Below are 22,516 nucleotides of genomic sequence, written 5' to 3' on the forward strand. Positions count from 1 at the left end.
ATTTAAAGGGTAATCACTATTGCAGTACAACCTGTTTGAAACAACTGCAATACAACTAGGTTATGGCCCTACAGAAAAGATTGTATGGCACAGAATTGGTCGGTCAACATTCTAACTAGAGTTGTCAAGTTGTGTTTTAGTTTTTTTGTTAAGGGCTAAATCCTTCAGTTTGTAATGGATGTTGCCAAAACAACCCGGAGTCTTTGAAATTGCATTTGAAGTCCAATTAGCTAATTGTTTTTCAAAGGGGCATAAGCATCTCGTAAACTGCCTGTCCTATTGATAATATTCTAAAAGCACTGTAGATAACTATCTGGACAGTTCAAAACAGGACACAAGTTTCTGGAAAAATGGTTTATGAAACAACATGACTGATGAATGCAGTGATTGAGGATGACTCCAATGAAAATTATTCATCTCTAGTTAGGCCTGCAAATACAAAGTTTGGCTTATGGTTGAAAATAGGCCACCAAATAGTGGCCTGACATACAATATGCATTTCGACTACTGCCCACATATATATATTTTTCAAATAGTAGTGGTCAATGTTTCTGTCCAATAGGATATATTTGAATGTCAAAAAACTAAATTGCATCCCGTAATTATCGCTACACTAATACTTCAGTATAAACCATTGTTTCCACAGATTCATCTCAAATCCTGTATTGTCCCTGGGTACGATAGTATGGTCAGAGTATAGCATTTTATGATACATGATACACACTTTGAGAGAAAAAATGGTAGAGCAACAGCAATTTGCCTTGTAGGATTATGTGAGCTAGGAATGCATGCCTTGTTCTTCAGTGAGTCATGCAGCTCTTTCAAAGGCCCTCGATCAGCGAGAAATAGATAAAGAGAGGTTCCATATTTATTTCCAACCTTGGCTGTGTCACACAGCAGGCCTCACAGCTGGGTTCCAGGTAGTGCATCATACACTACACAGTTGCTGTGTTCTCTTTTCTTCTTGTGTCACCCAACAAACGACAGACCAGTGTGAAGAGAAGTCGACAAAGCCTGTTACTACCTAGCTACTGTAACACACCATAGCTGTAACTGACATATCCTTTGAACCATTCAGTGAACATGCACATTTTCTACCATACCACATAGAATGATTCATTAATAAAGTTTAAAGTTGTACAATAATAATCATAAGTCACAAGTAATTATTAAAGATTATATTAAATTACCTCTTGATATCCATCAAAATAGCAAAATCTTTGAAAGAATTGTCATACATTCATGAATAAAAAGTTCCATAGAATGGAAAGAGAAAGGAATATAGTTTGAGAGAGAGAGAGAGAGAGAGAGAGAGGGAGGGAGGCTTTTTGTCTGCATGCTTTCCATCACAATTACAGAACCATACGCAGTGATTTTTATTCAAGCTTTTAAAACATTCTGAGACTTGTCATGGATGTTAAATTGTTTCTCATAGCCAGATCAAACACACATTCAGAATGCATAACATCAAGACAAACAAAAAATGATTTATCTGTTCATAGCCGCACGCATTAAGTGCTTCTGTTCAGATAAGAAATTGCTTGTAGACCTTTCACAAGGCTTGCAGAAAACAAAATGCAGATTGACTTTATCAATTACCTCATCCTGTTTTGTGCTATCTTATCGTGCAAATAATTTGTCTTGTTTACATTTGAGGCATTAACAGATGAAACACTGTAGATACAAAGTGACAAGAGTTGCAGAAGCCATTTCATGTGGTTCTGAAAAGAATCAGATTCAACAGAGGATGTGGGCTGAGAGGTTTTCCTCTTGGTGACATGGCTTATTGTTTTTTATAACACCTGTCAACCCATGGCCAGGAGAGTTTTAACTTACTGAATGCGAGTAATAGTGACAGTGTTCTATTAATCATACCACAGCATCTCGATATTGGTATTGAGGCCAAAATATCAGAGTACCAGACTGATTACTGAGTGAGACCCCTCTCAGTACACGTATCTGAATGAGCAAGGGCTGATTTATTGCAACATACAGTACTGTAACTGTAAAAAGTCACAGGGACTGTCTCTGTGATACTTTTTCTTTGCTACATTTACACTGTTCATGTTCTGTTACTCATCTTCTATCTGTACAATGGTAATATATATACAAATAAACACTTCAACCACCTTACTACTTTTACTTATCAAACTCGAGCCATCAAGCATGGGAATTGTCAAAAGATAATCTGACAGAATTCATGCCCTGAGCTGAGTTGTTTGAACTGCTTGCACACAGAATGTCGATCTTGGTGACTAGACTTTAATCAGGCCTAGAGAAATTGTCACACAGGATAAAAGAGTCAGATGGTATCAGTTGCTTCAAAGCTCAGCTGTCTGGGCTCAACCTATATTGAACTCCTGCTAAAATACTCTGGAGCAATGATTGGGGAACTCACTGGCTGAGGAATCAATTTGTAAAATCTGAACAGTTATAAAAACACATTCACGTTACTTTTTATTTGGTTTAAAGTTGAATTACTTGTGTTAAATAATATAAATAATTGTAACTTCATAGTAAGCTTTGTTTGTGTCAAATTGAGCATTAAAGGTTAAAGATCAGAAGACAAATGTGAGAGAACAAATAGTCGTAAGCTTCACTAACTTCACTGACTGTCATGGGAATTTTACTACTCAAACTATATAGGAAATGAATAAAAGACAGAAACAGCACAAAAGTTTAAAATAGTAAACCTGCAGTTGTCGAAGATCATCATATACACCTGTTTATTTAATTTCAGCACAAATTTTTACTTTGCACAGGTAAAATGTATCTTTTCTTTAAATATTTTGTTGGGGGGGAATTAAAGTTGGAATTAGGAAGGTAACATTGGTGGGCTCAGCGGGTGCTAAAAGCCATTGTTAAATTCAATTAAAAATTTAGACAGTGATGAAAATCTAATCTGCACACATCTTTCATATTTTATTCAAGTATGGTACTTTGAGAGTCGGAACTTGTGGTGCTGTGCAAATGTTGACAATTTTAGTTGTTGATTGTTGCCAATGGCAACAATGTCCATTACGCCACATTGTTAAACAGTATGATATTTCAGCTCCCCTCTGCTTGGCCAGTTATAATCCACAGTGGTGCTCCACTGTCTCCCCCTTAACATAGGCTTACCAGCCAGTGGCAAATTGAAGGACCACGATGTTAATTGAAACCTTGTGTGCCAATTAAAACATTTTCAAAGGATTGGAACAACCCTGGCTATGATTAATATACACCTGTCATACCTAATTACATGAATACTGAAGAATGATTATGCCTGTCTAGCTTTGTCTTCCAGTACTCCTTCACCACTTTATCACACTCGCTTGACTTGATTAATAGATCTGTGGCCTTGTGTGGGTATATGAGTAACAACATACACTATCAGATAAAGTCTTCTGATTACTTTTTGTATCAGTAAACACATCCTCAGAAAGTGTCAACATTTACTTGTATCAGATTGATACAAGTACACAGACAGGACTTATTTTGTATCCTCTGATGGTGCAATATTTAGGTTTCTTGATGTTAAGAAAGGTGTCCCACAACTAACTATTCTGGAACCTGCACTATCTACATAAACAATTTTGGTTTGTCTGTAAATAACAGTGATATTCACCCATGTCAGCCTTTAGTATGTTACAGAACAACGTTATGACTAGTATTTAATTAATTGGTAGTAGGCTATTTGTGGTTTCTTCATTGATTGTGTCTGACATAGAAACAATACTTGTATTGATGAAAAGTGACAAGAGAAACATGTAATTTAAAAAGTGAAGAATAATTCAGAACAATAAATGCATTTGAACTAAAAAGGAAACATTTCACATTGCATGTCTTTCTGTGCTAGCAACACTGAAGAGAGGATCTCCTCACCAATCAGTAATATCGTAAGCCACAATGAGCTCAAACAGACCTATTTTTTATTGCTACTTTCATTTACTTAAAAGAGGTTCTCTGATTGATGTCTAGAACAAATAGCATGTAATTGCATTCATTCCAAGCTCCAAATTAAAAAAAACTGAAGAAGGATGAATTCACAATAAAGAACACTCTAAAAGGCTATCATTTGCTTGATTTAGCATTTATTGCAATCATTGTTCAGTCCTCAATCTTTGGTTGATTGTTGTGTTTAGTGTTACAGCCCAACCTTTACCTGATTTTAAAGATTAGTGTATGTCCAGTTCTATAAACAAATGTCATATGATTTTGGTTTGCAACGTAACCTGGTATAAGATGATATTCATGTAACTAGCTCATATTCCAATTATTTTCATAAATTCAAAATGTGTCTCTATTGTTTTATCTCTGCTCCTTCAGACCACGAGCGAATTGGAAAAGATTCATCCTACGAGCAGGAGGGGAAAGTTCAGTTTGTCGTAGATGCAGTCTACGCTATGGCTCATGCTCTACACAACATGCACAAAGAGCTCTGTCCTGGTAAAGTCGGCCTTTGCTCCAAGATGGACACCATCAATGGAACTACACTGCTCAAATTCATCCGCAAAGTCAACTTCATAGGTTTGTCTTGTGTTCACACACTATTTTATGTCACCTTCAAAGGAACACTCTTTCAGACCTGAAAAGATATTATTCATGTTCATACAATACAATTGCCATTTCAAAATACTAACAAACATGCATTTATATTAACCAAGAGTTATCCATTGTATTGTAACTTGCAGAAAAGAGTGCTAAGCTGAGGTCAGTTTCCATGTATTTAATAAGGTGCACTAATTACAAATCAATTGTACAGAAGGTCAGGATGATATGAAGTTCATTTAATCAGGTAGAAAGTAACAAGTACTTACTGACACCCAACCACAGATCAGCTCCAACCTTGGGCTAATTGCATGATAATGGGTACCGTGTGGACGACAGGGCTTTGTGATTGCTGGATGAGGTAGAGCTGTAGACTGCAGAAGGAGAATCTGCATCCCATAACGGACAGCTGCCTTATCAAAGGTTTCTCATTAACCTCCTATAGACACCTATAGACACCTCCTATAGGAACTCCATAATTAATTACCTCACAGAAATATGATGGACAGAAAGAATCCTACTTAACCGTCAGATTCGGAGGTGTAACACTGTAGGAGACATGCCCGTCAACAATAACTTTTTGTATTCATGTAGCTTTAGTATAATGTGGTCAATTTTGGACAGAGAAATTCAATCAATATATTTAATTTGTTGGTTAACGGTTTCATTTTTCCAGTGGATATCACACTGGTATCAAGTATCAAATTCAGTGCAGCTGCCAGTCACAGTTTTGCTCAGTTTGAATGGAGGGTTGGGTAGCACTCAACAAGGCACATTAGTAGACAACTTCAAAGTCAAAACATTGTTTATGCATTCTTCAATACGGTGATTACCATGTAACCAGGTCACTCTTCATTTGGCTTTGTTCTTAGAAGTTAAAGGAAGAAAGTCTGTTTTGACAACCAATTTGCCTATGGTTTTTGATGTGGCCTAGCACCCCGCATTTGAAAGATTGTGAGCTAAGGCTAATAGTGTTGATCTGGATTGGACTGATGAGTTAACACTCAAGGCTCTGTCAATGACTATAAGAAAACTAATATTCAATGTATAAAGATAATTGAAACAACATTCAAAACTCGCACTCATACAAAACTCAATCACAAAACTAATATATTAATGTACTGAACATTCTGTTGATGCTGTCTACAAGCCCATTCTACAGTTATTCTTGGATTTCCATTACTGGACGAATATCCATATTAAAACCTGAGATGACTGAGAAATCAATGGCAGAACTCATTACTGAAAGAGAGTATATTGCTTTTAATTCAGCTGTGACAGATAATGTCCGTAAAAGATTTTAAGGCAAACAACAGGAAGTGGCAAAATGATTCCAAAGTATTCTGGGAAGCATCTTCGGCATCCATGCTGACTTAAGGAAAAAACAAATGTGCCACTGTAGATACAGTTGACAATGCGGATACACATCATGTAATGCACTGACGTTAGACTGCTAAGTCTGTTGTTTCAGAACAATGGCTTGTACATATTATAATGTTTTACTGCATTTCCATTTTAAACATTACATTACATTACAAATGCTTTAGATATATTTGTGATTTTATATTTGCTGACTATTACGATACATATTATCATTGATACAAGCTTTAACAGCATGTCATTTAAAGTGTCTCCCTTTTCAAAATCTAAATTTAAGCTTTGGGAGGACAAACCTTTTTGTAGGACATCTAGAGATACTTTAGATGAATGGTACAGTATGCTAAATACTCTGCATATATAATCTTTGCATAAAGAACATTTGAGAGTAGGCCTACACAAACATTTGCTTTAGACACAACTGACAAACTGTTAAGTTGTAAAGATGTTTAATTATTGCAAATGTCTGCACATAGGAGTGTAATTGCAATGCTGGAATGCTTATACCCCGTAACGTCTTTCTCCTTGCCAGGCAACTAACAAAATGCCATGCCATGACAAACAGAGAGGGGAGGGTAAAATGTAGCCTAGAAAACAATGCTGCATGCTTTCTGAGCTTCTTGTCACAAAGAGATGAGTGGGAAAAGCTGACAAGATAATCAGCCCTTACTCTCTCCTTAACTCTGCTCAGTTGGATGACTAATAACCAGTAAAGCTTGCGCTCCATTTAGAGTTTCTATACAATACAGTGTGTGTCTCCACAGAAGTTTTGTATTGCCTCTGTTTCAGCAACAATAGGGAATTAAAGACAAATTCATTAATATTTAACTTAATATTTATTACTTATTGTTGGCTTAGTTGTAAATGTTGCAGTCTAATTGTGAATGGGGAAAGTAATAGTTTAAGTTTAAATTAAGTTAAGCACTTTTTGGTATATTTCCACCTGTTAATTTGATAAAAATGTCTGCTGTTAAAGTAGTCTATATAGCTCTAAAATTCCAGAACACTCCTTAACTAACTTTGGATCATGAAATACAATGTTCGAAAAATAACAGGCCACTGTGAGCCCAAGGCTAAGCTGATTGATGAAATGTTGAGCAAAAAATATCCTCTAAGATAGCCTTATATTTTCTGGTGTCTTTCATTTTAAGTTAACGTTAATAGTAAGTATATATTGTGTGGATGCCTGATTGACTACCGGAAGAAGTTGTGGATTTGTGTACATTATGCATGCACCTCAAGGTCTCAGGAGCCTGTGCATTTCACCTGGTTTTAATATGTCTTCTTTTCTGAAACCTACACTGTCATTTCTTAGCATATTGACCTCAAATATTATGGGAACAAAGATACTGTTGTATTGTTGTCTCTCAAGCTCATTGTTGACATCAGTTGACTTGTCAGCTGATTTGTCCATTACCCACAACATATCCATGCAATTAAATCTAATACAAAATCAACACTTTTCTAATGAAATAAATCTGAGACCCATCTTGCAACCATGTACCTATGTGTATTGCTTTGAAGTGTTGGAGTGTGGGCTGTCGAATGCCAACAAAGTGAGCTGCAGCAATATCTCAAAGAGCTCAGGGGAATGAATTGTGCGGAATTCTGTGGAAGGTAGAAAAAAGGTGGGAGAGAAACAAAGAAAGAAAGTGAAAGTGTGAGTGAGAGTAAGGAAAGGGGTATAGATCCTATCTATGGACTTCTCCCTTGTTTCTAGACAAAATAATATAGGGCAGCTGTGATTTCTCCTCTGGGCTCCCAACAGTAAATCTGTGAATCCCCACACTCCTTGTTTAGAACACATCCAGTTTGGACAGGGCTTTGTGGTCTGGCTTAGTACCAGACAGACAGGCACTGAAAAACAGGATGAGGGGAGGAGCGTGCCTGTGGTAATCAGGCCATGTGTTGTACTGAAGCTGAGAGAATCTCTGAGAGGGGACTTTTAGGACAACGTGTGACGGGGAAACTGAGGAGGCAGAATGTGAGGCAGAACTGAGAAGTGTGAAAGTATGAGAATAAGAACAGACAGCAGCTCTGGCCCCATCCAAAGGGGAGAGTACAACTTTGCTGTCTAGATCCATTCTCTTCCACTGATTAACAGAGAGGTTATAAATTCAAGGCCCTCATGTAGTCTCACTCACTAGTTGTGTATGACGATAGAGCAGGTTCTGATCTTCCACTGCAGCCTAAAAAAAAGCAATGCATTAGTATATTGTTGCAGATTGCGCTACATCCATTCATCTCCAATCAAATTTGAGTTCTCAGCATATGCAGTTTTTACGCAATGGTGTGTGAGTTTTGGTCAATCTGAATGCTAACATTATCCGTAACATGATTTCATAGAGTTTTGACATTGTCCAATAGATCACAGTAGATTTGCTCTTTCTTCTGCAGGTATTGCTGGCACTCCTGTGGTCTTCAACGAAAACGGGGATGCCCCTGGCCGCTATGAGATCTACCAGTACCAAATTAACAATGATACCAGAGAGTACAGGATTATAGGCAATTGGACTGACCAGCTCCATTTAGATGTAAGACTACACTGTTGTACAATAATGTGTTTGCCTTTCCTAAACTATTTACATGAGAAATGGCTAAAATAACTGAATCCACACCAGGCCATTGCAGTCAAGCTTAAAGTAAAGACAAATGACAGCAACTGACTAATGACAATAGGAAAACCAGGGGATGTGGCATTACATTGTTATTAGCACACTTTTATACTTACTCATTCCACTTTGATTATGTATTCTCCTGCTGAGTTTGAAACTCATAAACAATATGACTGTTTTGAGATAAGAAATGCTTTCAAAGCAAGGACAGTTTGATGGAAAAAGAGTTTGCTTTATAGCGTACGCAATCCTTAAAACAGATGTTGCTTTTGATCAAACCATCCCTTTGTATTTACTTCTGATTCTGTTTAATTCAATCTTGATTGATTTGTGTCCTCATGAATATGTTATGTTATTTTCCATATTCAACTGAAACAATATAGTTATTGTCAAAGACAGTTTGGTCTTAAGACTGGAGTGTTGAGATAAACTTGTTTTGAAAATGTTTTTCTAGTTTCATACATCTTCAACTGAAATAATTTTCCAATGGAAGCTTGTTAGGGCTGGTTTAAACTAGTGGGTATAGTGTGAGAAGTCAGAGAACTGTATGTACACAGACAATAATGCAGCATGGTACAATCTGAGTAAACAATTACATGAGTGATGTGGTTCTAGAGATATATAATACTCTGCTGTACATTTCCCTCTCAAGACAAATGAGATGCGGTGGCCTGGTGGAACTCCCCAGGTTCCATCCTCCATTTGCAGCCAACCTTGTCGTCCAGGGGAGAGGAAGAAGACAGTGAAGGGCATCCCGTGCTGCTGGCACTGTGAACGCTGTGATGGCTACCAATACCAAGCCGACACCTATACATGCAAGATGTGTCGCTTTGATCTGAGGCCCAATGAGAACCATACCGCTTGCCAGCCCATTCCCATTGTCAAGCTAGAGTGGAATTCTCCCTGGGCAGTCATTCCTGTCCTCATTGCCATTCTGGGCATCATGGCTACTTTGTTTGTGGTGGTGACATTCATCCGATATAACGACACGCCCATTGTGAAGGCGTCAGGCCGTGAACTAAGCTATGTGCTGCTGACAGGTATCTTCCTGTGCTATGCTACTACATTCCTCATGATCTCTGCTCCTGACGTGGGCATCTGCTCCCTCAGGCGTATCTTCCTGGGCCTGGGCATGAGCATCAGCTACGCAGCACTGCTCACCAAGACCAACCGCATCTACCGCATCTTTGAGCAGGGCAAGATGTCTGTCAGTGCCCCCAGGTTCATCTCCCCAGCTTCCCAGCTGGTCATCACCTTCAGCTTAATCTCAGTGCAGCTGCTAGGGGTGTGCATCTGGTTCGGTATGGACCCATCCCAGGCCATCATTGACTATGAGGACCAGCGCGCAGCCAACCCAGATATGGCCCACGGTGTGCTCAAGTGTGACATCTCAGACTTGTCCCTGATCTGCCTTCTTGGCTACAGCATGCTGCTCATGGTCACCTGTACAGTCTACGCTATTAAGACCAGAGGAGTGCCGGAGACCTTCAACGAGGCCAAGCCCATCGGCTTCACCATGTACACCACCTGCATTGTTTGGCTGGCCTTCATCCCCATCTTCTTTGGGACGTCACAGTCGACAGAGAAGGTAAATGTCCACTGAGTGAATACATGATCATTGCAATATACATGCAGTTCTGAATAAGTGGTTCAGGTCAATGATTTGGCCATTCATCCATAATACTTATGTTTACTTACTTTAAACAAGCCAATTGAGCAAGCCAATTAAGTACAGTATGGTTCTTCTACTGGGAATGACATGTCTATGCGAAGCTGAATGTGTTCGTTCATTTAGCTTCATTGAGCAATTGAGAACTATAAGCATGCAGGTATTGATTTGGCTCATCCAAATCTGTAGTGATAAAGAAGAGAGATGCTAACCCACAACATCCAGTATTTTCTTGATTGCACTGAAAATCATCATGACTTCTGTGTTCACTACTTGTAGTTGTAATTGTAAACGTGATGTAACATTTACCAACACAATTTCAAAGAAACTATTTATTTTAGAACCTGTCCACCGGTCGTGTTCACACTTGTAGTTTGGTTCTCTTGGTTACTGACAAAAAAATAAAATTATACATTTAGTCCTGGTTCGCTTAGGGGCATTTTTACCACCGAACCTAAACAAAAGGCATATGGATAGGGTCTCGACCTGATTGGACAGCTATGAAACTTATCACTGAACATTTTGAAAACGAGCATTTATGTGCGCTTTTTCGAGTAGGCCTATAGGCTACTTGAAATATGGTTGCCTCCCGACTCGGACCATATGTTAATAAAGAGTTTTACCTCCTCGTTGCTCCACATTTGCCCTTTGCTCATGTCACCACTCTTATGGGTTGCATCTGGTGACGTTTTTTGTCCATGTTTTTACGTTTTTTGTCCATGTTGAGTAACGTTCACATATCAATCGTACTCTCCAGAGTTCGTTTGGAAGCGTACTCTTTTCAAGCGGTCTTGGTCTGCTTGTTGGTGAGCACCAGGGTTCGAATTACATCGCTCACACTTGTTCAAATAACCTGCACTAAGAGCAATCGCACAAGCGTTCGTTTTAATCGAACCAAACCTGCCAAGTGCAGGGGCGTCTTAATAGCACTTGAGGCCCCTGGGCTATGGACTTTTTTTTTCTTTTTTTGAGGCCCCCCACACGCTAATCGCACGAGTTGCTTGTATTGTTATTTACATTCCGTTGCACGGTTTAGGCTGAAATTCAGTTTTGTGGTAAAAAGTGCCTTGTGTCAACGAAGGGAACTCAGTGCTAGCTTACGTCACGACGTCAGCACACGTTAGCAACGACGCATGGATACAATGTGCATTGCTGTTGCACAGCAAGTATCGTATCTTGCCATGGTGTACTAGCAGCATTATACATTTAAGCAATTCAAGACTTGCATGTACAGTAAGTAATGTCACAATAAATTATGTATTTAAACTAAGGCTTGTGTGGTGCGTCGCTGTATTCAATGCCACAGCCTAAACTTTATGTCAAAAGAAACGTTAATTCCTGGCGCATTCAAACAATCCCCTCAGTGAAGTTTGGTTAGCAACAGCAGCTAGGCTAGCTTGCTCATAGCACAATTCAGCTTCTCCACGCAGGGCTCTAGACTGAGACCAAAAAGTCGCGTTTGAGGGCATATTTTCAGTTAGCAGATGGTACCGTTTGAATCGCGATTCCATCTGAAAAATACTGCCAGTGACAACGTTGTTAGAATAGCTTGTCTCAAAGGGGGTTCAGCTTGTTTCATATTAAATGGACCCATCTGCAACCGACGCAAGCAAGCACACCCTACAAATCGTACCCTCTCTAGTTTTTGTTACATTTTGTTTAGATAAGGGGGAGGGGGGGGGGCTCCCCTGCCTCCACATCCACCACCAGATGCCACTGTAGAGCAGAGTAATGACATCGCGAATACGGACGTTTATCATCATTATTATTTTGTATTATTATTAAGAGGCCCCTGATTGGTCGAGGCCCCGGGTTTAAGCCCAGGTAAGCCCGTGCATTAAGGCGCCACTGGCCAAGTGTGAACACGAAGTTTCCAATGTGTGATTGTATCACACGGACAGACCTAAGGCAAAAGCTATGATCAAAAGTAATGATAAAATGCCTATGGCCAAAGGCGTATTGCACAATGTTATTCTAATGTAATTCATAATTCCATTTAATCTTGCTGCAGAGGTTTCATATTATTATATTTTGTAAAGATATGAGTGGACTTTGAGAGAGAGAAAAAAGCAATCTGTTGATGCCATGTCAATCCCTCTAAATGTCACTGCCTTTCTTTTAATATCATTCCCCATCTCCTCTTCCAGTTCATGGTCCATTATTGTGTCTGTGATAAAGCGATAAGAAATGTAACGTTACCATGAATTTGTGAATGAAATGTGAGTCATATGTTAGATGCATGCATTCAATATTGAAAAGTTTCCCTCAGTCTTTGAAATGTCAAGTCTCTACTAGCTTCCAGCAGACACTGCCATGCCTAGTGAGTATTGAGAAAACCTGTGTACATAGTTTTTAAATTGTATTCCTTTAGCAGATGGTTTTATCCAAATCTACATACAAAATGTGCATTTAAACAGAAGAAAATCACGGTTCACAAGTGGATAGTTTGAACAGTATTTCTGTGGTTATGGCCAAGGAATGAACTGTATTTTACCAGGCACAAAGCAACATTTCAACTTGATATAGTACAATGCAATAAGAACAGCACCATACCTTAAGTGCAACACAGTAAACATGTTTTTAGGTGCTGTCTGTTTACAGGACAGTGCTACAACAGAATCTCAATTGCAACCTGCATAAAAGGACAGCTAAGCGAAAAGTAATTAGCAGGGAATCCACCCACTTTGTTAAACTGGCCCATTACAAGAGAAAAGCATGAGAATTTGGGGGAGAGGGAGAAAACAACAAAATGTCCTATGGGTTGGAATCATAACACAATGTAGGTGTAGATATACCTACTATACGTTCTAAGAGATTCACATAAAATGTACTGTATATTTGAATTTGACCAGTAACAGAAATTACTCCAAACCAGTAGAGCATATCAATAAATAATCCATAACAAACCATGGGCCTCTTACATTTACATTTAGTCATTTAGCAGACGCTCTTATCCAGAGCGACTTACAGTAAGTACAGGGACATTCCCCCCGAGGCAAGTAGGGTGAAGTACAGGGAGTCAGATGGCTGAGCGGTAAGGGAGTCAGGCTAGTAATCTGAAGGTTGCCAGTTCGATTCCCAGCTGCGCCAAATGATGTTGTGTCCTTGGGCAAGGCACTTCACCCTACTTGCCTCGGGGGGAATGTCCCTGTACTTACTGTAAGTCGCTCTGGATAAGAGCGTCTGCTAAATGACTAAATGTAATGTAAATGTAAGTTCCTTGCCCAAGGACACAACGTTGTTTGGCATGGCCGGGGGTGGAACCGGCAACCTTTTGATTACTAGCCCGATTTCCTAACCACTCAGCCATCTGACCCCCCTCTTGAGACAAAAAAAAAGAAAATAAATCTACATTTGCTGTTTTTACCTACTTAGATATGAGAAAGGATTTGCTGACATTAACAGACCTAAAATCAAATATATTGATAGTCTGTATCTTATTGACTTTACTTGATTATGTACTGTAGGATATATTTAAAATAATCTTTGCTTTATTTTATATATACCTCACCTTTACTAAAGGGTGACTTGTCTTGGGTCTTGTATAATAACGAATGCCATGAAAATAACAATAGAAATGGAAGGGTCCCCTATTTGACTGGTAGCGTAAACAGGCACAGAGCGTGTTGGGTGGCAGCAGACTGGCAGGTAGTGATAATGCTCTGTTAATTGTGCCATTGTTTCTTGTTTGAAAGGAGCTTGGCACAGAACTACGTCCTCTGTGTGTTTGAGAAAGAGAACATGAGGACTGATTGGCAGTGTTGTTTGGACAAAGCTCATCATGCATGATGAAGTGTTCTGCCAATTATGGCTGTTTGACTTTTATGTGACAAGAAACAGGGAGAATGACATTCGTTGTTGAACACTTTCCCTCAGCATGACTCCAAAGGAGCAACAACGGGAAAAAACTCCTAGTTGAAAGTGGTTGGAAACATTTAGAGGCAGTAGAGAGGTATATGTATATTCTCTGTTGTAGCATAAAAGCAGATGATAAATGTCCATAAAATCACAACAAAGCCTTAAAATGTGTTTCTTATCTGGTTCACTTCAAAGGGGGCTTATGCTGTCTTGCAACCATTGAAGGCAATAATATGTAATGACTAACATCTTCAAATTTTACTGCAAATAAAACAGAGCCAATAGGAAAGCAAAGTCAAAAACATGGTCATGACTGCAGCTCCTTTGATGTTGCTGAGGACTAAACGATCTCACACATGAGGATGGCTGTAGAATTTAAATAACTGCAGTTCCAGGAAATAATCGGATAATCTTATTAATGCATTATTTATGTTTTCATGTTGTTGTCTATTCCCAACGCTGTATGAGCCATGTCAGTGTGATATTATGTACGAACTGAAAAATTCTGGCATCTGCGATAATGCAGAGGCAGTATCTCTTTATGGGTCTAAGGATAGTGATTGGAGCTGTGTAATTTATGGTTTTGACAAAGCTGTGTGGTGAGGGCCTGCATCAAAGATGGAAAATATGTTTTGTCTCCAACTTGAATCCACAGTACAATACTTCTTATACTGCGCTGAGACATCAGCTGGCTGAATCAGAAAACTGCTGTCCTGTTACTTTGGAAATACATTCTCGCTCCTGTACAGGATGGTTGTGTCTCATGAAGACCTTCTCTTAAGCGTCCATCCACCGCTATGCCGATGAGGCAGATTGGCGATCATATCAGGTTGTCAAGGTTAATTTATCTCACCTGAGCTGGCAGAAGGGAGCAGGGGTCCTGGCCCTCTCACAGAGTGACTCCACCCTGTACTCAAGGGGACAGCAATATTGTGCTGAAGTCACCCCAGGCCGTATGTAATCTTCTCAGGAGATTACAAACTCCCCCTCCATCACCAGGGAATGCTTGGGTGCTACGTGCAGCGTGATGGACTTCGAGGTCACTTTCATTTTGCACAGACCTGCAAGTCATCTCAGAGGATGTGTCTTTGGGAGCTTCCCATGTGCAGATTGAGAATCCAATTTCATAAGGCATCATTGTATGTTTCAACAAATATTGCAATTATTGCATTGTTCTCTTTCATTTGAAAGCATTTGCATACATAACACGGTTCAGAGAAATTATACTCTGTGTAATAGTCTAATATGATAGTCTGTAAACTGCCAGATAAATGCTGCTGTTCCCGTATAAAATCTGAAAACCATATTCAGAAAGGTTGATCCGCATATTGCAATGCACAAACACACCTTCAAGGTATGAAATTAGATGACTGCTGAAAAGTAACTTACTCTCTATAAATGTAAGAAATGTAATTTATTGTAATTGTATTACCAAACATTTATAAAAACACATTTATGGTATACACTTAAATACAATGATAATAAGAGATCCGTCAAGACCCAACACATGTTGAGAAACATATCATTTATAGCTTTTGACATTCTCATGACTAACGACCCTGTGGGTTAGCATTTCCCTTGCCACGCCATTCAGTCACTCGGGATGTCTGTGAATGTAATGCCACTCTCAACCTGAGGCAAATCTGTTAGAGAGGTGGTTGGCTGTGAGCTGTATTTCCAATTTACACCCTTGTCCTTTTCCTCAACAACTCTAAAACCAAAGACAGAAGAGAATTGTTTCAAATACAATGTTGTCCACCTTAGAGGACTAGAACATTTCCCTGGATAACTTCTGAGTTCTGTGGAGCGCTAGAAATTACAGTACCTGTCCTCCTAGATGATATTCGTTTTTTATACAGTACTGTATGTTCTATTTCTCAGTGGTTGTCCGGAACAGTTTTAAGATTAGTTTATATTTTGCTCAGAAATGTCAGTTGTAGAATGTACTTATGTACAATGTATTTGTCTAGCAAAAAAGATTGAAATACACAGTTGTTCATTAAATGTTTATCCATATACAACTTCATGCTAAGTTGGATAGTACAGTAGTCCAAATGTTAATCAAAGATGGTCAGGGTACATGTGATTGTGAATAATTTCATGCATGTTAAAACACAAATGGAAACATAACTCCTAAGAATTTTTATACATTTCCAAGGTGTCTCTGCATGCTCTATGCTCATGCCTCAAGCCACTGCTCTTCTCTACAGCTGTAAGTCCCAGCTGCCATTTGAGACAAAAACACACAAACACACATGCTTACACACAATCAAACACCATACACTGAACCACTGGGGTCAGACAGTGACAAATCAGGAAGAATCCTGCATCAGTCACTAAGGAAAAATAAACATGCACCAATAAAACCACAAGCACTTGTGACAATGAACAAGACACCTGTTCTGTATGTCCCAATATTATAATCTTAGATCTGATGGTGACAATGTTCTCAGACTTAAGCTTACTACAGTATACAGTAGATCTTGTAGTCATGTGTGATTTTGCAGCTCTTATCTACATTTAGTCATTTAGCAGACACTCTTATTTCACTCTGGCCTCTTCAACTAAAGCATCTCTGTCCTGGTGTAACAACAATGTCCTGTTCTTTTATTTTCTCCTGTCCACACCAGATGTACATCCAGACCACCACGCTGACCATCTCTGTGAGTCTGAGTGCCTCTGTGTCGCTGGGGATGCTCTACATGCCCAAGGTCTACGTGGTCCTTTTTCACCCTGAACAGAACGTGCCCAAGCGCAAACGCAGCCTCAAGGCAGTGGTCACCGCAGCAACCATGTCTAACAAGTTCAACCCCAAGGGCGGCCTCAGGCCCAACGGAGAGGCCAAGTCTGAACTATGTGAAAGCCTAGAGACACAAGGTGAGTAGCCACCCAAGGCTCCCAGGTTGGCAGGCTAGGGACACGATAATAGAGATCAGTAAACTCACAAATGGTACTGGTTTTGTACTTCATCTTGACTTAATTTCGTTAAGTCAGTGAGTTGTTTCAGGGCAACAGTAGCTGGCTTGAAAACAAATAAAGTGCAAGCTTTTAATGCATGTAAGCATAATTTATGCTTTTGTTATTTTACACTACAACGGCTTTAGAAAATTAGCCAGTGTTATGTAAGGTGTGCACTTCTTGGGTGTGCACTTCCTCTGCCAGATAATTATACTTTATCTTATACTACAACTGAAGCATAGCATCAAAGCAGAGCAGGTAATCAGGATGGATCAATATATATCTAGGTGACAGAAAACACAGCTGATTAACTCTCTAGCCTCCAGGGATTTCCCATGGATAAACAGGAGGAGGCACTGCATGCTTTAACATGTCAGTCATGGCCTGACACATCCAAAGTAATCAACACATTGTAGCTGAAACATGTTCTCCAAAAAACAACTATTAACCCTCGTGCTGCCTTCGGGTCACATGACCCAAAGGTTCATAACGAACCATCATTGTGTTTACCCAATTTTACCCAATACAAAAACAAATAAAAATACTTTTCTTTTAACCTTCGCAATGTGGGGGGTCTGAGACAGCCCGACGGTTAAAAGAAAATGCTTCACTTTGTTTTTGTATGCGGTAAAGTTGTCGCAATACGACGGTGGCTCACAATGACTGATGGGTCAGAACGACCCGAGGAGAACACAAGGGTTAAAAAGCATTTGGAATCACTCCATCCAATCAATTTTAAACACCATGGATGTCAATTCAGTATGTCTAATTTTTCACCTTTGTAACCAAAAACATTTGTACTTCCTTTCAATGAGGAGGCAGGAAACCTTGCAAAATGTCACTTCTTACAATACATGCAATTTCTCACGTTGGACATTTCAAGGAGACAGGTACTGTAGTTGGAGGGTAAAAAAAGTGTAAATAACGTTAGATGGAGGGGTGGTCAATCTTGCCCTGAATTTGAAGGTATTCTTTTCAGGTAGTTTTGAGGGATGTAAGACTATCTATCTGATCGACAGTGTATCTGAATTGCAAGTGTCTACTATGTCCACATGGATGAATCCCCTTCCTCTGCTGGTGGAAAACGTGATCATGGCACTTAGATGAGATGCCAGATAATTTTCACAACATGAGTCTTGACTGTGACCTGGATCCTGTGGTTGAACCTGGAGGACTAACAGCTGCTCTTTGTGCTTGTATGTCAGACTGTGGAGAGGGAGGGGAACCATGTGAGGGGCTTTAGACTCTCAGGTAACTGGAAGACTATCAAGCTCGCCTCCCAACACTGTTTGAACACTTTCCTCACCTTATGTTTGTGCTAATGTTCACATGGATTCCATGCTTGCCTTAGCTGTGCACTGAACTTAACAGCCGTCCTGCCCTTGGCTATAATACAACACCCCCAATAGTCTCAGACAATTTTCTCCCTCACAGACACATTCTTGAGCCACAAACATTAACATAGCTAGACAATGTTGACGTGTCATACTGCAAATGGCCAATGAATGTGCTGAATCCTGATCCGTGCTAATGTGGCGAGATGACACCACTCTGCATGAATGTGGGGGACAAGTGATAGCCGCATGTCCCCTGTAATCTGTTTCCCACGTTGACAAACTGAGGAATTTGTGGTAATGGGACGTACAACAACAATAAGAGTGGAGAGGGAATGACAGATGGGTCTGCCAGCTCCAATTCTTTCTGGACCATCTATTTTTTATCTAGGCCTCGCAGCGCATAAATATTTAAATAAGGTTCATTTATCAATCCTTCTCTAGGTGAGAATGATGGTGAAATGGAGAGATCCCTCCACAAGACACACATGCACACAGGAACACACACACTCACACACACACACTTACAAACACACACAAACACACACACATACCTGATGTCCATCACACATCCCTTTCCTCTAGAATCTTTGCCCCCCACTTAGGCTGTCAGCAGTCCACGATTGGATTTATCCCGTCTGACTCTCTCAATCAGTGAGCAGGCTGCTAGCAACACAATTGTCAGATTGGTATTGTGATTGCAACACAGAGCATGCAAGCTGATGACAATTCACAAACACACACACACGCACACCCACACACACACCTGACTCCAGGAGAGACCATGTTGGGTCAGATTCTGTGTTAGGGCTTTGTCCCTTTTGTTCTGGTACACGTCCAGCACATGTTCTTCCCTCAGGCACTACACCGCTTACTCACAGCTACACAAGGCCAGAGAACAAAACAGGCATCAAATACTGTGCTATTGACTGCCAAATACAGGCATGCCAAACAGCAGTGGTCCTTATTTTCTAAATGGTCTATGTTCTAATGAGTTACACATTTGTTTACTGTGTTAGGTTAAATGTCACATAAAATTGTATAGTTTGCTACTTATTCTTTTACTTTCTCCCAGATGTGTCTGTACTGCAACATTATTGAAAGCACTGCATGTTTTGCTTGGTGCACAGAGTGCAATCTTATGTCTCAGCATGTAGTTCTTCGGGTTTTGCATTTGAATGAGCCAAACTGCATCACATACTGTACTAGAAAATGTGTGCATAAATGAAAAAATCAAAAATTGTCCTTGAATCAGGACATGCTATGAAGCGGGTACGGTATGTAACATAGTATTCAGAAACTGAGAGCTATAGTCGAGCAAGTTTTGCCAAAGTGTTTGATTTTCTTGTCACAGCTTTAGCCTGTTCACCTGCTCGCCTATGTCATAAACTATATCTGCATTTAGATATGATATTCAGATTGCAACACATTCTTTAGGTATTGAAAATGTTCTTGTGATACTAAACGGCTGAAATGAATGATGTTACTCACTGCTTGCTATTCATATCAATTACCTTGTGACCATGGCTGGATCCACCTGCACTCCCTAGTGACGAATGTCTGATGGAGTCATGCATATAGAAAACCTGGCCAAGCAATCATTGGAATGGTCTGAGATAGGGGCTTTCAAAATTATTCAATTAGTCTTTATTGAATCTCAATGTGGTTTTCTCAAAGTTTCTTTTTCTCATTTCTCTTTGCACAGCTTTGGCTTCCAAGCAGACGTACATCAGTTACAGTAACCACGCCACCTAAAAAAGAATACAGTTCCGTTTCAAGCTGAACAAGGACCTGCCTGTGGAATGAACCCCAGAACTGGAACACACATGAAAAAGGAAAAAAGAAAATGTGAAAAAGAATAATCACTACAAATACAGAATGGATGTCAACTTCATGAGGACCAGTCAAGGTTTAAATACCACACACAACTAGAAGGGCAGTTTCGTTTGGGGATGGGGAGGTGGAGGGTGTCAGGGAGATGTGACAGTGAAGTTTCCTCCTCCCTATCCCCTCCCTCCTTGAAAACACCAGAGATGACAAGCAGTAACATTTCCAAATTAAGACTGGGAGAGTGACGGAGAAACAGTTTTCCTTCTGGAGTGTCTTTTGTTATGTTCTCTCTCACGCCCACTTGAACCTTTTCTGTAATAGTGACTTAATATATTTTTCCTCAGTCTACAATTATTTGAAGTCTGGTGATAACAAAAGGCTGGTAAAATGTAGCCATTTTGCTTTAAACATTGCAAAACTAACTGGAAATGTTATTTTTTTATTATTCTATTGTTACTGTGTGGGATGTTTGTTGAATTTAAAGTAAACCTTGTATTGTCATTCAGTTTACAAAACAAAGATGCTGTCAGTTTGGTCATGTTGACACTGGTTTATGCAACACTATGACCTTTGGTATGCCTTATCATTCAATGCTACAGCATGGATTAAATACTGTACATTATTTCTACAGTCGACTTCAGGAGGTATGGGAAATCCAAGCAAACAGTTGGTACTACCTGTACTCAAGTAGTCTGTAATAATGACAATCCCATCCAATGTTATCTAAGCAGTCCTTGTGTCCACTGTCCAGTCCTTGAGCATGCCCACAGGAGCATCATGTGTACTGTGCTGTGTTGTCAACGTCTATGGAATGCGACATCTGTGAGGATCATAGTTTAAATAAATGGTTTCAGTGACATAATTTTGGGGTACCAGTGAGTGAACAAAGGGTTTGAATACCCCATACCTTGAAACAGTATGTGCTCATCGGACCTAGCATCAGTAAATGTCAGCCAAGCCAGACTTGTCCCTGGCTGCAACATTGTTGATCATGATGATAAACATATATTTTTCTGTTGAATTGACTATGGTTCCATTAGCGGTGATGTGGGTTGGTTCATTCTGGAGGCTTCTTCAGTTCAGTGTGTTTCTCCTCTCTTCACAACCATTCATATTGTGCTTCTTTAAAAGATCATTGTATAAGATCCAGAAGGAAAACTATGGAAGAAGAAGATTATAAACACCATTTGTACCAGAAGACAAAGCCTGTGGTTGGATTCATGTCTCTCAGCTCTCAGCATCAATAAACATTTCAGATGTTGCAGAAAAATTAAATAGTGTTTTTTTTTCTTTAATTGATAAAGTATTGTGGGATTGTTTGTGTTTGTGAATATGATGATTTTATGCTTTCTGCCTTTCCCCTCATAATTCCCCCCCCCCCCCCCCAACACTTTGTCTGTGTTGCAAAATAGAGTATGTAAGTGCTGACCGAAATTAAATGGCAAGTTAATGTACGTTATTAAAAAGTGATTGATCATGCTTTATGTAATGACCTATTAAAAAAGAAAGCTACAAAATTACAGTGCCTGGATATTTATGAATTACATATAGAAAACCGGAAAATGTGTAGAGCATGTTCATTTTTATACAAAATATTTCTAATAAAATACTGTTTTGCTAATGAAAGTGTTGATTCTTTTTGTTTTGGAAAAATAGTTATGTATACACCATATGTTATCTCGAAGTAAATGTAACGTAAGTTTGTACTGGTCCTTATTTGACAGCTTGGGAGTGGGAGAAACTCAATGCTTGGGACAGATTTACACTGCAGTGGGCACATATCATCATTTGTGGTCTTAGTCTGTGTACATGATCAAACATATTGTAGGCAGAGGCACAATTATGCAATGCACCAGCACCCACCCTGCACAACACTGTGTAAATCATATACAATGACAAAAAACAAAGGTTGAGCAAACACATGTCCCTGACAAGGAAGAATGTGTACTGTAGCTGGAACATTGAAATAATAAAGTAATGACTCGATTCAAGAAGTATCTGAGAGTATGAGTAAAACAAAAATATAATGTGATTGATCATTCCAATTTAAAAGCTCAAATCTCAGTCATCATTGTGATACAGAGCAACGTTTAAGATGTAGGTATGATTTCAATCAGGAGAGACCTGGGATGAGTGAAAGATGTTTATTACAGAATAATAAATGTACTATAGTGTTATAGGATATAGGAGCTTGAACCCCACGGGGAATTATTTAGATCAACGGGCGCCTGGCCAACGCCCGAAGAAGAATCCCCCACGGAGTCCAGACACTGGTGGCGCTGGCGGCAGCCGACGACCAATCGAGCCGAAGACTGAGACAGGAACCGGGTGGCAACGGGGTTGTG

At 39.6% G+C, this 22,516-nt stretch overlaps 1 protein-coding gene across 1 annotated transcript in view; it reads left to right on the forward strand.

Annotated features, from left to right (window-relative positions):
* Nucleotides 1-21,758, forward strand: part of LOC134018952 (metabotropic glutamate receptor 4-like) — a 109,267-nt gene extending 87,509 nt beyond the window's left edge. The window contains exons 7-11 of the mRNA XM_062459348.1: nucleotides 4,309-4,509; nucleotides 8,305-8,441; nucleotides 9,175-10,110; nucleotides 16,680-16,926; nucleotides 20,047-21,758. Coding sequence (XP_062315332.1) covers nucleotides 4,309-4,509; nucleotides 8,305-8,441; nucleotides 9,175-10,110; nucleotides 16,680-16,926; nucleotides 20,047-20,096 — 1,571 coding nt within the window. The 3' untranslated portion in view covers nucleotides 20,097-21,758. The remainder of the gene's footprint in view (nucleotides 1-4,308; nucleotides 4,510-8,304; nucleotides 8,442-9,174; nucleotides 10,111-16,679; nucleotides 16,927-20,046) is intronic.
* Nucleotides 21,759-22,516: the final 758 nt, after the last annotated feature.

Source organism: Osmerus eperlanus, chromosome 4, assembly GCF_963692335.1.
Source record: "Osmerus eperlanus chromosome 4, fOsmEpe2.1, whole genome shotgun sequence".
Lineage (NCBI taxonomy): Eukaryota > Metazoa > Chordata > Actinopteri > Osmeriformes > Osmeridae > Osmerus > Osmerus eperlanus.